The sequence below is a fragment of the Saccopteryx leptura genome, chromosome 1, assembly GCF_036850995.1.
Source record: "Saccopteryx leptura isolate mSacLep1 chromosome 1, mSacLep1_pri_phased_curated, whole genome shotgun sequence".
NCBI classification, from domain to species: domain Eukaryota; kingdom Metazoa; phylum Chordata; class Mammalia; order Chiroptera; family Emballonuridae; genus Saccopteryx; species Saccopteryx leptura.
The window spans coordinates 136,454,196-136,469,011 of record NC_089503.1 but is presented as its reverse complement, the minus strand read 5'-3'; the positions used below and the strand labels follow the sequence as shown (position 1 = coordinate 136,469,011).

Genomic DNA, 14,816 nt, shown 5'->3' with positions numbered 1-14,816 from the left:
AAAAACAAAAACAAAATCCCTTTTGATTATTATGAATACTGTATTAGAAAAGTTATTTAACAAAAGTATTAATGAACACATTATCTGTTCCCTTAAAACCAATCTGAATATACTACCCATGATGGCTCTAGCACCAATGAAAAGATGTTCATTTAATATTATTAAAAAAAACATTTTATCCAGTATTTAGATTTGTGTTTATAGTACTAAAGTTCTGTATAAAGCTTCTTCTCAAATGGAACTTATAACTAAAATAACTTTGTTTCTTAGGTTAATCAAATTTTGGTGATGAAAATGAACATTTACCAAGGCTCAACTACATGTTAGACACCATTATCATTTAACACCATGATCACAATTTGAGGAGATATGTTATTTATATCTAATTTTATAGATGAGAAAAACTGACTTAAATAACTTTCCAAGGTTCATACACTTAGTAAGATTTAGATTTAGTCATATAAACCCATGTCTATATGACTCCAAAGCCTATGCTTTTAAAACAAATTTAGCCCTGGCTGGTTGGCTCAGCGGTAGAGTGTCAGCCCGGTGTGCAGAAGTCCTGGGTTCGATTACCGGCCAGGGCACACAGGAGAAGTGCCCATCTGCTACTCCACCCTTCCCCCTCTCCTTTCTCTCTCTCTCTTCCCCTCCTGCAGCCAACGCTCCATTAAAGCAAAGTTGGCCTGGGCACTGAGGATGGCTCCACGGCCTCCGCCTCAGGCACTAGAATGACTCCAGCCACAATGGAGCAATGCCCCAGATGGGCAGAGCATCGCCCCCTGGTGGGCATGCTGGGTGGATCTCAGTTGGGCGCATGCAGGAATCTGTCTGACTGCCTCCCCGCTTCTAACTTTGGAAAAAATACAAAAATACAAAAAAATAAATTAAAAAAAATTAAAGATAGTGGTATTATTCATCTAAACATACACAGCACCTTTTTACGAGTGTATTCAAGTTACTGGAGAAATTAATTAGGAAAAGAAAAAAACTTGAAAAGATGGCATTTTTAATAACACTGAGATAGTTATTCTGACTTTAGTATTGGAAGATTTTCCAAAATTGTATAAATTGTCATATTTTATTAATAGGAACTGAGAGAGAAAAAAGGTTCCATGTCTTGTCAAAGAACACCTAAGCAAATTATTAACTTGCGTTATTACACAGAAGTTTCTAACTGATTAACTTAAGACTCTATTCTTCAAAAAATTTAATTAAAAAGAGAAGTCTTTACCCTATTGTAAACATGATCAAATAAAGACACTTTCTGTATAGGTATATGTTTAGAATATTTCTTTAAAAATAAACAATCATACCTTTGCAAAGAGCAAATTAAGCTGCTTCCCTGATCCGTGGTACCCGCCCTGGGAAAGGAACAGTTTAACCTGTTCTTGAACCTGCTCTTCATCTAAGTGCCAGCAGTTTTCATCATCTATACTAGCACCTGCTGTTGGATCAGGAGCACCTAGAAATAAAAAGAAAACATAACACATATGCTAGATAAAAAACTCTGTGCTAAAAGGGCTCTAATAATAAACTTGAATTAAGATTATGTACTTTTTGCTTAGTATCTCAATCTCAATTCAATTATACATACAAAGTTACAACTGAAAATAAATACCAGAGGCATTCTTGTATTTTCAGGATTTTCCTGATTTATGTTGTTGAAATGCTGATTACTTTAGAACTGAAATATACCCATTTTTTTTAAGATCAGAGACTACCTTTAGAGATGAGTTTACAAGTTCTTTAAAGAATAAAGTCACGAAAGTGTTTCACTTTAAATACGTGATGTTTTATAAAACTCTACTGTGTGTAGGACATGCTAAGAAAATGTTTTTCAACGACTTTAGAAAAATACAAAACCAAGTAAATTCAGCAGAGTATTTCTCTCTTTACTATGTTAATTCAAGAAGCCTTCACCATTATCTGCTGCTGTATAAACTACATGCTGACAAAACTAAAGATTAAAAAGGGAAATCAAGCCACATGGGAACAGGCAGTGCAGCTGTTGTACTAAACCAGGCTGTAGTATCACCTTGCCAAACTGCATAAATATTTTATGGATGAAGTACACACAAAAGGTAACAGCTATATAATAAATCCTGTGTGTAGACTTCCTTGAGAAATTAAAAATTACCCAGATATTTAGGTAGGTAAAATTTGTTTCATTATTTAATAAAATAAAATATTCAAGGCCTAAGATTCATAAGTAATACAAACATTTTTAATCTAAAAACCTTTCATCAATAATGTTTCATCCCTTAAAAAGAGAGATTTGTAGATATTGTTTCATACTACTTTTCCTTTCTTCTAATGTTCTAAAGCAGACTCAATTGGCCAAGGAAATAATCACCAACATCTGCTTAGAACCAGGGTCCGTTAGCCCCGATAAGTGAGTGGACAGTAGGTCTGCGAATATCCCTGTAAAGGCATCCTTCCATTCGTTCATTCAGCCAGCACATTTCCTGAGTGCCTTCTGCTAGATTTGGGGATGGAATGCTTTACAAAATATACAGAATTCCTATCCTCACAGAATTTACCATCTAGTTCAATGGCTTTCAAACTTCTTTTGACTAAGACCCATAGTAAGAAATACAATTTACATCATGCCCAATACACCTATGTATCTGGATGCTTATGTGATCATATCTATTAATCTGAAGCACAGTATGGAGAAAAAATAACCTTATTATAATTTAAAGAGTTCTGATAATTTCTATTACAGTTCCCTTTTTTTTGAAGGGTGTGTCATACTTTTTAAAAGTGATTTTGTAAGCCATAATTGGGGTACAATCCACTATATAAGAAACACTTCTTATAGTAATCCCACATACAAATATATGACAAGTGGTAATAATTGCTCAAAGGAAGAGGTCAAGGGGAGACTACACAGCTCTGACCTAGCCTGGCAGTGCCAGAGTAAGCAAATCTTGAGAATTTGGAATTCGAGCTGAGATCTGCCTTAAGTAGATTAGAAGTTAACTAAAGGCAGGAAAAGAAAGGACTGGGTCTGCATGTGAGACTCAGAGCTTACAAAGAGATCTCGGTTGGGAAGAGACATGGTATGTGGATAAAATAAAAGATAGTTATGTCCATTCAACCACAAAGAAGAGGATCAGTAGAAAAGCAATACAAGACAACGCTGAAGAAGAAAAGACTGGTCAGACCCTGAGAACCCTGGCAAGTAAGCTTAATAATGAATGGGAATTCATGACAAGGTTACCTGAAGTGGAATAAAGGAATACTAGACAGAAAAAGATGTTTTGTCCGACTGTATATCAATTTCAACATTCCTACCATGAACTATTGAGCAATCATAAAATAAATGTGAAGATTCCCTACGTACAATGGAAAAATATCCAAAATATACTGTTGATTGAAAAAAAAAGAAAAAGGCCCTGGCTAGTTGGCTCAGTGGTAGAGGGTGGCCCAGCATGTGGAAGTCCCAGGTTCAATTCCTGGTCAGGGCACACAGGAGAAGCACCCATCTCCTTCTCTGTCCCACCTGCCCCTTTTTTTCTCCCCCCTCCTTCCTTCTGCAGCCTCAGATCATTCGAGTAAGTTGGCTCTGGCTGCAGAGGATGGCATCATGGCCTTGCTTCAGGTGCTAAAATAGCTCAATTGCCAAGCAACAGAGCAATGGCCCCAGATGGGCATAACATCACCCCATAGGGGCTTGCCAAGTGGATCATGGTCAGGACGCATGTGAGGGAATCTGTCTCTCTGCCTCCCTCCCTCTTACTTAATAATAATAAAAACAAAACAAAAAAACCAAGTTGGGCCCTGGCTGGTTGGCTCAGTGGTAGGGTGTCTGCCCAGTATGTGGATGTCCCGGGTTTGATTCCCAGTCAGGGCACACAGGAGAAACACCTATCTGCTTCTCCAACCCTCCTCCTCTCAATTCTCTCTTTCTCTATACTCCTCCCCGCCTGCAGCCATGGCTCGATTAGAGCACATTGGCTCTGGGCACTGGAATGGCTCAATGGCTTCTGCCTCAGGTGCTAAAAAATGGCTCTGGCTGCAACGGAGCAAGAGTACCAAATGGGCAGAGCATTGCCTCCTAGTGGGCTTGCCAGGAAGATCTCAGTTAGGGCGCATGCAGGAGTCTGTCTCTGCTTCCCCCACTCAGTAAATAAAAAAATAAATAAATAAATAAATAAATAAACCAAGGTGAAGAAAAGTATACATAGTGCTTATGTGTTAGTATTTTATTACATATATACAAAATATCTCGAACAATGTTTAGAATGACTAACCTAGTTACATGAGGGAAGGAGACTCTTCACTAAATAACTTTTCAAATTCTAGAACCATGTGAATATGCCATATTTCCCCATGTATAAGACGTTCCCATGTATAGACACACCTTAATTTTGGGGCCCAAAATTTGAAGGAAAAAAAATGTACTAAAGTTACTGAACTCAAGTTTTAGTCAACATAAAATTCATACAACTCATCACTGTCAAAACTCCCATCCATTAGCTTGTCCTAATCTGTGTCTGATGACGAAACACTGTCTTCAACAATGAGCACAAAAACAAGTGCAAAAAGCAGGAAATACCAGTAAAAAAAATCTACAACCACTATGAGACATTCACCATTTTTAGACCCCAAATTTTTCAAAAAGGTGCATCTTATACATGGGGGAAATATGGTATTTACGTATCTAAAAAAGTCTCTAAAGTGTGGATGATGGATTGGGGAGCAAAAATATATGAGAACAGTGAGGATGACATTTTGATGATCTGTACAAAGAATGACAGTGGTGGCTTGAAAAGCAGCAGTGAGAACAGAAACGGAGAACATGACAGTAATTTAGGACATAAATCAACAAGACTTGAAAAAGTGGGTATGTGAGGTACATGGGATCCAGAGTTGAGAGACACATGGGTTTCTAGAGTAAATAACTGGACAAGATACTGGAAACTCACTGACACAAAGACCAGCAGATAGAGTCAGGTTTGGGGGTAGGAGGAGCAGTGTGTGGGTCGAGTTCACTATTAGATGTGAATATGAAGTACCTTTGAGAAGCTGAGAGAGGACAGGATATCAAGCAGTGAGCTAGATATACTGTTGTAGAGGGTATGGTGTAAAAAAAGCATCTAAGATGAAGCCCTAAGGAAAGCCAACATTAAAGAGTTGGAAAAAGAACAAGCAAGGATGGCAATGGGAACTCGTGGCCTATTGAGAAGAGCAGGAGAGACTGGCTCTTTTGGAAGTAAGGCAGAGAAAGCTGTTATAAATAGGGACTACACAAGTACATAGATATTTAAGCTCCCAGAAAGCAAGGATTTTACCTGCTCTACTCACCACTGCTTCCTAATACTTAGCCAGTGCTTGCCACCATCAGGCAATCAAGTGTGGGAAGAAGGGGGGGGGCAGCATGCATATAGCCCCCAGCCCCAAAAAAGATTCCCATCAAAAGGAACCACTGCTAAAGCGTTCTCACACACATTATCCCATTTCCTCAATTTCTCCTCACAATGTGCCCTGGAGGTGAGCACAGATCATGATATCTACTCTACAGAAGGAGAAACGGGTTCAGAGTCTGACCCATCCACAGCCACACTGCCAAATCCAGTCTTCTGGAATATAGCCCAGACCTCAGCAATGACGTTTGAATCCTGCAGGCATCAAGGCAAGGGTTATGAACCCTAAATCAAAGATAAATTTAAGGAACAACACTGGGATGTTTGTGGGCATTTGTTAGCATGGTTCTCTTGTACAGGAAGATTCACACAATAATGATGTAAAGAGTTTACTGAGGCTACATCTGTATCCCACAAAGATTTCCGAGTCCCTAATCTAGTCAATTGCCTTGATTCTAGGAAGAGACAGACACACTGAGAGACATCTTTAGATGAACAGACACATGCATGCAAACAGACAACTGATTCTTTACCTAAATGCATCAGAAGAGACTTCCCAAACTACAGGGTCTCAACTTCTACTATTTCTTTTTTTTTTTTTTTTTTTTGTATTTTTCTGAAGCTGGAAACGGGGAGAGACAGACAGACTCCCACATGCGCCCGACCGGGATCCACCCGGCACGCCCACCAGGGGCGATGCTCTGCCCATCCTGGGCATCGCTATGTTGCTACCAGAGCCACTCTAGCGCCTGAGGCAGAGGCCACAGAGCCATCCCCAGTGCCCGGGCCATCTTTGCTCCAATGGAGCCTTAGCTGCGAGAGGGGAAGAGAGAGACAGAGAGGAAGGAGAGGGGGAGGGGTGGAGAAGCAGATGGGCGCCTCTCCTGTGTGCCCCGGCCGGGAATCGAACCTGGGACCTCTGCACGCCAGGCCAACGCTCTACCACTGAGCCAACCGGCTTCTACTATTTTAGTTCCTCCAAGTATCTTCCTTTTAAAAAAAACCTTCCAGGAAACTGGACATGTCCTCCTTATTCTCTTCTTAGGAAACACTCTGACAAGGCACTGATTCTGCACTCCTCACTACTCCCCTGATGAACTGAGTTAAATCTGATTTCTGTCCTCAAGTGGTCATTTCCCCCAATTTTTATGACTGTTAAGTTACTTTCTATTGGGTACTGAAGGCCAAGACCTACAAGGAGTCCTGCGCCAGAAGGACATGGACAGGGGGCTGTCCTGTGGTATGGCCGAAGCACACTACCCTTCACTGCTTGGGTCAGAGCCCTGTGAGGGTTGGAGGGTCCATCTGGCACAAAAATATCCAGATATTTCAAGTAGACTTGAATCTGGTTTGGAGAACATCCCAGTCTTCTCTTTGGCTTTATGTGGCAGAGGGGTTGACATTCAGCTCCTCTTCCCAAATTTTAGGATATTTCCAACTCTTGTATTTTTCATACTAAGAGAGAAAGGTACTAGGAAGAAAAATCAGAAACCACTTTTATTTTAATTGAATTACACACTGAATTTTTCCTTAAATCTAATAAATTTTCATAGAAACAGCCAAAGTGTCCTTCGATAGAGGACTGGATAAAGAAAATGTGGGCCCTGGCCGGTTAGTTCAGTGGTAGAGCGTCGGCCTGGCGTGCAGGAGTCTCGGGTTCGATTCCCAGCCAGGGCACACAGGAGAAGTGCCCATCTGCTTCTCCACCCTTCCCCCTCTCCTTCCTCTCTGTCTCTCACTTCCCCTCCCGCAGCCAAGGCTCCATTGGAGCAAAGTTTGCCCGGGCGCTGAGGATGGCTCTGTGGCCTCTGCCTCAGGCACTAGAATGGCTCTGATTGTGGCAGAGCGACGCCCCAGATGGGCAGAGCATCGCCCCCTGGTGGGTGTGCCGGGTGGATCCCAGTCGGGCACATGCGGGAGTCTGTCTGTCTGCCTCCCCGTTTCCAACTTCAGAAAAATACAAAAAAAAGAAAGAAAATGTGGACATATATACAATGAAATACTACTCAGCCATATGAAATGATGACATTGCCATTTGCGACAACATAAATGGACCTTGAGAACATTATACTGAGTGAAATAAGCAAATCATAAAAAACTAAGAACTATATGATTTCATACACAGGGTGGGATATAAAAATGAGACTCATGGACATAGATAAAAGTAAAGTGGTTACCAGGGGGAGTAGGTTATGGAGCAGGGGGAGGAGAGGAGAGGAATAGAGAGGGACAAATATACGGTGACGGAAAATGATCTGACTTTGGGTGATGGGCACACAACACAATCAACAGTTCAAATGCTATAGAAATATTCACCTGAAATTTTGTACTCTCAAAAATTTTCACTTTTGTACTCTCACTGATTACTATCACCCCATTAAATTTAAATTTCTAAATAAAAAAAAAATCCAAGTAGATTTTAAAACACTATTATGTTTTTAAAATACATGACAGATTTAAAATGTCTTTAATAGATCATTCAATTTACATACAGACAGCCTCTTATTCCTGTCTAATTTGAAGATACCTAATAGCAAATGTTTAAATACCCGGGTTATGTTTCACAAGTTTTTTTTTTTATATATACTTTTTCTGAAGCTGGAAACGGGGAGAGACAGCCAGACAGACTCCCGCATGCGCCCGACCGGGATCCACCCGGCATGCCCACCAGGGGCGATGCTCTGCCCCTCCGGGGCGTCGCCCCGCCTGGGGCAGAGGCCAAGGAGCCATCCCCAGCGCCCCGGGCCATCCTTGCTCCAATGGAGCCCCGGCTGCGGGAGGGGAAGAGAGAGACAGAGAGGAAGGGTGGGGGGTGGAGAAGCAAATGGGCGTTTCTCCTATGTGCCCTGGCCGGGAATCGAACCTGAGTCCCCCGCACGCCAGGCCGACGCTCCACCGCTGAGCCAACCGGCCAGGGCCTCACAAGTTTTTAAGAAAATCAAGTTGTGGTTTTTATTTGGGGATGGGGGGACAAACTAGTATTAGAATTAACTTATTTCTTGAGCATACAGGGAAGGGAAGAGGCAATGCAGAGGGAAAATGTCCCATAAATAAAATTTTACTGCAAATAAGCTAAAAAAGTATCCACAGAAGCTGAGAGGGTGTATGGGGTTCCTAATCCTGGATTAGAATTCAGAAAATTTCAGATCTAGGCAGTTTAGAAAAACTGTGTCCTCCACTGAATCACTTAAGCTCCTAGGTCTCTACACTTCCTCAACCCTAAAATTCTATAATGTAGGAATAAAAAAATTAACTAGATAATAAAAATTAGAACTCTCACATGGTTCTACAGAAAACATCCTCAGTCATAGCAATGCAAGCAAAGATAACTTAGTTGATAAACTTACTCTAAACACAACTCAATATTTTAGAAATAAGACATGTATATTATAGACCAGAAAATTAAATGTCTACAATGATAATCCCCCTAAAATAGCAAATTCAGTTATTAAACTTTAAGGCTAGAGTTTAATCAAATCCTAATGTCTTGATTATATGCATTATGTTGCCTAAGCCTTGTATAAAATGAAGATTTGAAAAATTTATTTCTACTTGTTAATGGCTGTCTATAATCAAAGACAAACCTCTCAGCATTTAGTTTTGAGAAAGGTATGCAGAGAGAAACATCATTCACTTATTTATATATTTGCTATTAGATATTCCCCCAGTTGGACAGGAACCAAAATCTGTTTATGTAAATTAAATGGTCCATTTAAAGTATTTTAAAACCTATCATATTTTAACATTTATAATCATAAATGCTGTAACTTTTATAACTGTATAATTAATCTTTGTGATTAATTATATTAATCACATATTTTCAATATTAATCACATAAAAACAAATATTTTCTTCAACTATCAGTGCCTATGGAGACACATACCGACTGCAACATCATAGTGATGGCGGCAAAGGCTATTCACATTGACGCCTTTATTCCTCTGAGCTTATGAAGTAGGCACTCTTTATTGTCCTCATTGTACAAAGAAGGACACGGAGGCCTAAACAGACTTAGTGACTTGCCCCGAGTAACACAGCTAGAAAGGGAACCAGTAGTCTAACTTATGCTGACTTCTAAAGTTCTTCAACACTCTGAAGAGTCTGAGAGTAGGAGGTCAGCATTTTATTAGCAAAGCTTGATTCTTCAACGTTTCAAGCCTTCAGGGAAAGTGAAATCACCTGTTGAAAGAAGTGAAACAGTTTCGCTGTCTCTCATTTCCAGCTAGGGAGTATGACTCTGATTTTCCCTTCTAGCTTGGTTATGTAATACCATAGGAGGAAAGCAAAGGAGAGTTCATGGGTATGAAGAACCATCATCAAATTTTTTGCTTCCCGTTTGCTACTTGAATAAGTTTGATTTATCCCAACATTGAAACTCCCTTACCCCGGTGGTTTTCAAAGTTAAGAGAGTATCAGAAGTTCTGAGGCACAATGTGAAAAATAAATGCTCAGTACCACTCGAGACCGACTGATTCAGAATCTTTGCAGGATAAAAATAAAAGGTAGGAGCAAAGGGACAATTCTGTACTTGGAGAGAATGTTAAACACAGTGGCAGAGTCTAGATCTTCATATTGAAAAGTATCTGGGGTCCTAAGGCATCAGCGGCCTCTCCAGGGTACTAAATGGAGCATAGTTAGCTTATAGTTAAGGTATACTGAATGAGGTACCAGTCTCATGTCAGTTAGCACACTGAATGAGGTACCTATCTCATGTAAGGGAAATAGGTGATCCTAAGCATTAGGGAACACCAAAATCATGGTGCAAACTTGAAAACTGAGTAAGATATGTTTACAACTGGCTTATGCAATGTTTGGCACGTGGAATTATCCACAGCTTTGGGTTCTAATGGGGAACTAATGATTTCTCTTCTCTTACTCTGTTGGGGAACAAATTCAAAGAAAGAAGTGAAAGGCTTTTGCTTTACATCTTCATCTTAACTGTGACTTAACTGCTTTAGTGATTGTTGTCCAAATAATGCTTTAACTATGTAAATTTATGTAGCAGTGTTCTTTTATGTTAACATTAAATTGTCAAATTCAGTCTATGTAGACAGAAGATAGGTAGCAGATGTCTACACTGCAGAGAGGATTAATTAAGCCTCTTTTGGGGGAACCTATAGAAGAAGAATGCTATTTCCTACAGTTTTAGTGCCTGCTGTTAAAACTAGGACACATAGAAGTCTGTGGTTTACAAAGGCACTGGTACATCTGCCTTCCAAGCTGAAGACAAAATGTTAACATCAACCACTGGCTCCAAAAGGAAGGCAAGGCAGCAAACTTCAATGATTCATACTCAAAAGAAGTCTTTCTTTAGAGAGGACAAGAGCTAGAAGACTACTGAAAAATAACATACACTGGAAAACAAAAACATTTGAGAAAAAAATTCAATTTTATTCTTAATTAAATCCTCATTTCAAAGTAGTGACTAATGCCTTCATTTCAATTTACAAGTCTGTGGTAACTGTAAATTGACCCTCTATCCTCACGGTCAGTCCCTGTAACCCTACTGCCAGGACTCAGTGTGGTATCTTCTCCAGGAGCTGTTAGAGCACCACCTGCTTTCTTTTCAGAGGGCTAATGACAGAGGGAACCCTGACGTGCGCCAGACGCTGCCCCTACACAAACCACCTTCCCTTTAGCTACATGCCAAGGAAGTAAGGAAACAGCATGGTGATCAGAATATATTTCAGGGAACTCATAGGCATGTCAGGGTTCACAGCCACTCCTCTATTATCTTTCCCTCACCTGACTCCTCTCTTGTTATCACTTAATTTACTTCAGATGTTTAATAATGTACCTGCTGACATATAAAAATAATCATGTATTTTAGATTTAAAGCAAAAAAAAATTTGTATATTCTCCAGTGCTCATTAAAAATTCAGAGTATAAACACAGAGTGCATAACAGATAAGTCATTTCCCATTAATTAGGTAATAAATGTATTAGTAATTATTTGGTACACAAATAATTAAAAGGAATGTTCTCAAGAAAGTCTCAATTTTACATAATACAACTCTTCAAATTTATTAAAGATCTGCAATGTTTCCAACCTTCAAGAATGATTTTCTCAAATTATTTTAAAAGCTTTTAAAAAAATAGGCTAACAAATATTTTCTTCAACTATCAGTGCCTATGGAGACACATACCGACTGCAACATCATAGTGATGGCGGCAAAGGCTATTCACATTGACGCCTTTATTCCTCTGAGCTTATGAAGTAGGCACTCTTTATTGTCCTCATTGTACAAAGAAGGACACGGAGGCCTAAACAGACTTAGTGACTTGCCCCGAGTAACACAGCTAGAAAGGGAACCAGTAGTCTAACTTATGCTGACTTCTAAAGTTCTTCAACACTCTGAAGAGCATGAGAGTAGGAGGTCTAAGAAATCCACGTGTGGGAAGACAAGAATAATAATAGGCTCATCTAGCCAATACAGAGATTTAGGGTCAGTGAAGGGAAGAGAGATATGAGGAAACTGATCGTAGCTGGTAGCAATACTTTGTAAATTATCAAAGTTGGGCCAGTGCCAGAGATGGCGATAGGGGGTAAGGAGAGGAAAAACTTTGGAGAAGAAAAGAAAAAAAGGAATAGTACTGGGCTAAAACAAATTTGGCTGTCTCTGTGTTACCCTCGCAAATTCCTCAAGTTAGAAATAGGATTCCTCCAAATTAAGAGACATAAATTCTAAGGTTACTTCTCTTTTGGTAAATAAAAAATATTTTTTTCATGTAAAGGGGAAAAAAACCAGCTGTACATGATCATATACACTGATTAAAAAACACATTAATTCATATTATGAAAACATCAAGTTTTAGTTAAAAGTTATGAGCAAAACTGATAATTTTTGGAGGAAATCTAGGCAGTAATTACAAATCTCAAAATGCATATACCACTTTGGCATTTCTACTACTAAGAAATTTCTACTACTACTATTACTCAGAATGACTTGCAAACACACACACACACAAAGGACGGTCTCAGCAGCACTACATATAGTAGAAAAAAATGAAACCAACTTCAAAACCATCCAGAGTAGGTTAATGATTAAATATATCCATATTATGGAATGTTATACAATTTAAAACAGTAATGGACCTATTTGCACTAACTATTCACAATATGTAGAGAAAACAGGCAAACTGCAGAAAAATGTATTTTAAGCTTTTTAAAAATTACATACAAGTGTGCATGAAGAAAACTGCCTCAAGGAATACAAACCACAGTGTCAACAATGGTTGCCTTGGGGGGGCAGCAGGTGCTAATGGAAACTAAGGGAGGAAGTTCTTGGGAGTGGGGAACCAATGAAGACTTGGCTTTTCATGGTCACAAAGTTCTACACTACTATATGTTTTTCCAACATGCAGTCTTATTTTTAAAAATTCTAAGTTTCACACTACTGTGCTTTGAGATAAAATATATGGTCTACCGGAAAGTTCTGTCCGTTTCTATCACAAGTTTCGACACGTAAGCACATGTTTATTTGGCGCATGTGTGCCTCTCTATTTTTATCACTTAATGTATACATACTGATGTAGCAAATTAACTAAAACAAAGTTGATTCACGTTAGTCTTATGTGTGAAGCGATAGTGTACCCATGGCTACTGATAAAGTTCATTTACGCCACTGTAATTTTTACGAATTTCAACAAGGAAGAAATGCTACAGAAGCATGTCTGTTGCATCCACCCTATTCCCCAGACTTAGCACCCTCCGACTATCACTTGTTCTTGTCCTTACAAAATTTTTTGAAGGGCAAAAAATTCAAAACTGAAGAAGATATCAAACTAGCATTGGTTCAATTTTTCGCATCAAAAGATAAAACATTTTTCATAAATGAGATATACAAATTGCCCTCACGCTGGCAAGAAGTCATTAATAATAATGGCAATTATATTATTTAATAAAGGTTATTGACGGTAAGAAAAATTTGTATTTTGTTTTATCCCAAAAACAGACAGAACTTTCCGGTAGACCTTATATTTAAAGCAACTTTATTCTCTCATATCTACTATATTTGCTAATTATATGAACCATCAGTTGATTATACCTTTGTTTCATCAACTGTCAATGCCAGAATGTTCTACATTGAAAAGTATATGCTTGTAATAATCAAATTATCTCCTAGGATACCTGCAAATGTAAGCCCAACTACAATGAACATGACCATCCACAGGGAAACAAAGAAGATAGATGTGACATGAGGCCTCCATCAAACACCAACTGGCACTCACTGCTAGATATGAAACATGTATGTATATAAAAATAAATCTCCAAGTTCCTACTAAAATAAAATGAAATGAAAATATAACAGTGTTACTTTTTAACAAACTGTGCCTATTACTGCTTAAGTATTGTCCTTAGGGAGGCTGCCAAGATACACAGCTCATAGTTTTAGCCACGACCACGACGGTGCTTACAATCAAATACACATAAGCTACATAATGAACATGGAACTTCTGAGGAGGTTTGCTTGTTTGTTTGGGTAATATCTGGGGGAGCCTGAATGGACTGATATATAAGACACAGAGCGACACACAGGCATTCAGAGGCTAAGTTTAGTGGGACAGGAAGTCATGAATGAAATTCACCGTGTTGGTTTAATAAGAACTATGCTCAAACAAATGGAAATGTCTGATCAAAGAAAAATATATAAGCACACCTGGGTAGAAGTACACCTTTGCAGAATGGATCCTACATGCCTCCTGAGTTTCTACAGAAATACCACCACCAAACAGTCACAGAATCAGAGGTGGAAAAGATCTTAGATGTAATGTGTCAACCCTCATGGACATGAGAATACATCCCTTCTACATCTGGCTGACTGATGGTATCTCTGGGCACATGGCAGTGAGTGAGTGAGGAATTTTAGCCTACTTGGGATTAGCCAGGCCCTGGAAGTAAAAGGGCCACTGAAATGACACCCCTTTCCCAGTTCGATGTTGGGACCAATGCCACATCTTCCCCTAAGTCTGTCCCTCTTTGTCATAGTCTGCCCAGTACAGATTAGCCCATAAAGAGGTGGCTAAAAGAAGAGCACAAGGGAGAAAGCAGAAGAGGAGGAAAGACGTGCCATAGAGTATGAGAAAAGCAAGCTGGCCTCCAACTATTATAATATCTTCCATCCTCCAACTGGTCCCTTCTCTCTTCTTAACTATGCATACTTACAGAAATCCCAACAAGAGATGAACTCAAGTATCTCATTATTATACACGTGTATGTTACAACATTAAAATTCTTCCAACACTGCTAGAGAAGATAATGAACATTTTGAATATGAGGAAAAAATTAGTCTCATCAAAGGTCACATACTTAATAAGTAGTTAAGAGACTATCGGACTCTGGGCCTCTAGATTTCAAGTTTAATGTTCTATCCCTATATCACAATTTACCAATCTATAACATATCTCCTTTAATAGGCAGCATCAAGGACCAGAAAAGCCTGG

General features: G+C 39.2%; 1 protein-coding gene across 2 annotated transcripts in view; it reads right to left on the bottom strand.

Moving 5' to 3' along the window:
• ZSWIM6 (zinc finger SWIM-type containing 6) overlaps positions 1–14,816 on the bottom strand; it is a 200,067-nt gene that overhangs the window by 53,057 nt on the left and 132,194 nt on the right. For both annotated transcript variants that reach the window (XM_066375653.1, XM_066375663.1), the window contains one exon: positions 1,317–1,465. In XM_066375653.1, coding sequence (XP_066231750.1) covers positions 1,317–1,465 — 149 coding nt within the window. The remainder of the gene's footprint in view (positions 1–1,316; positions 1,466–14,816) is intronic.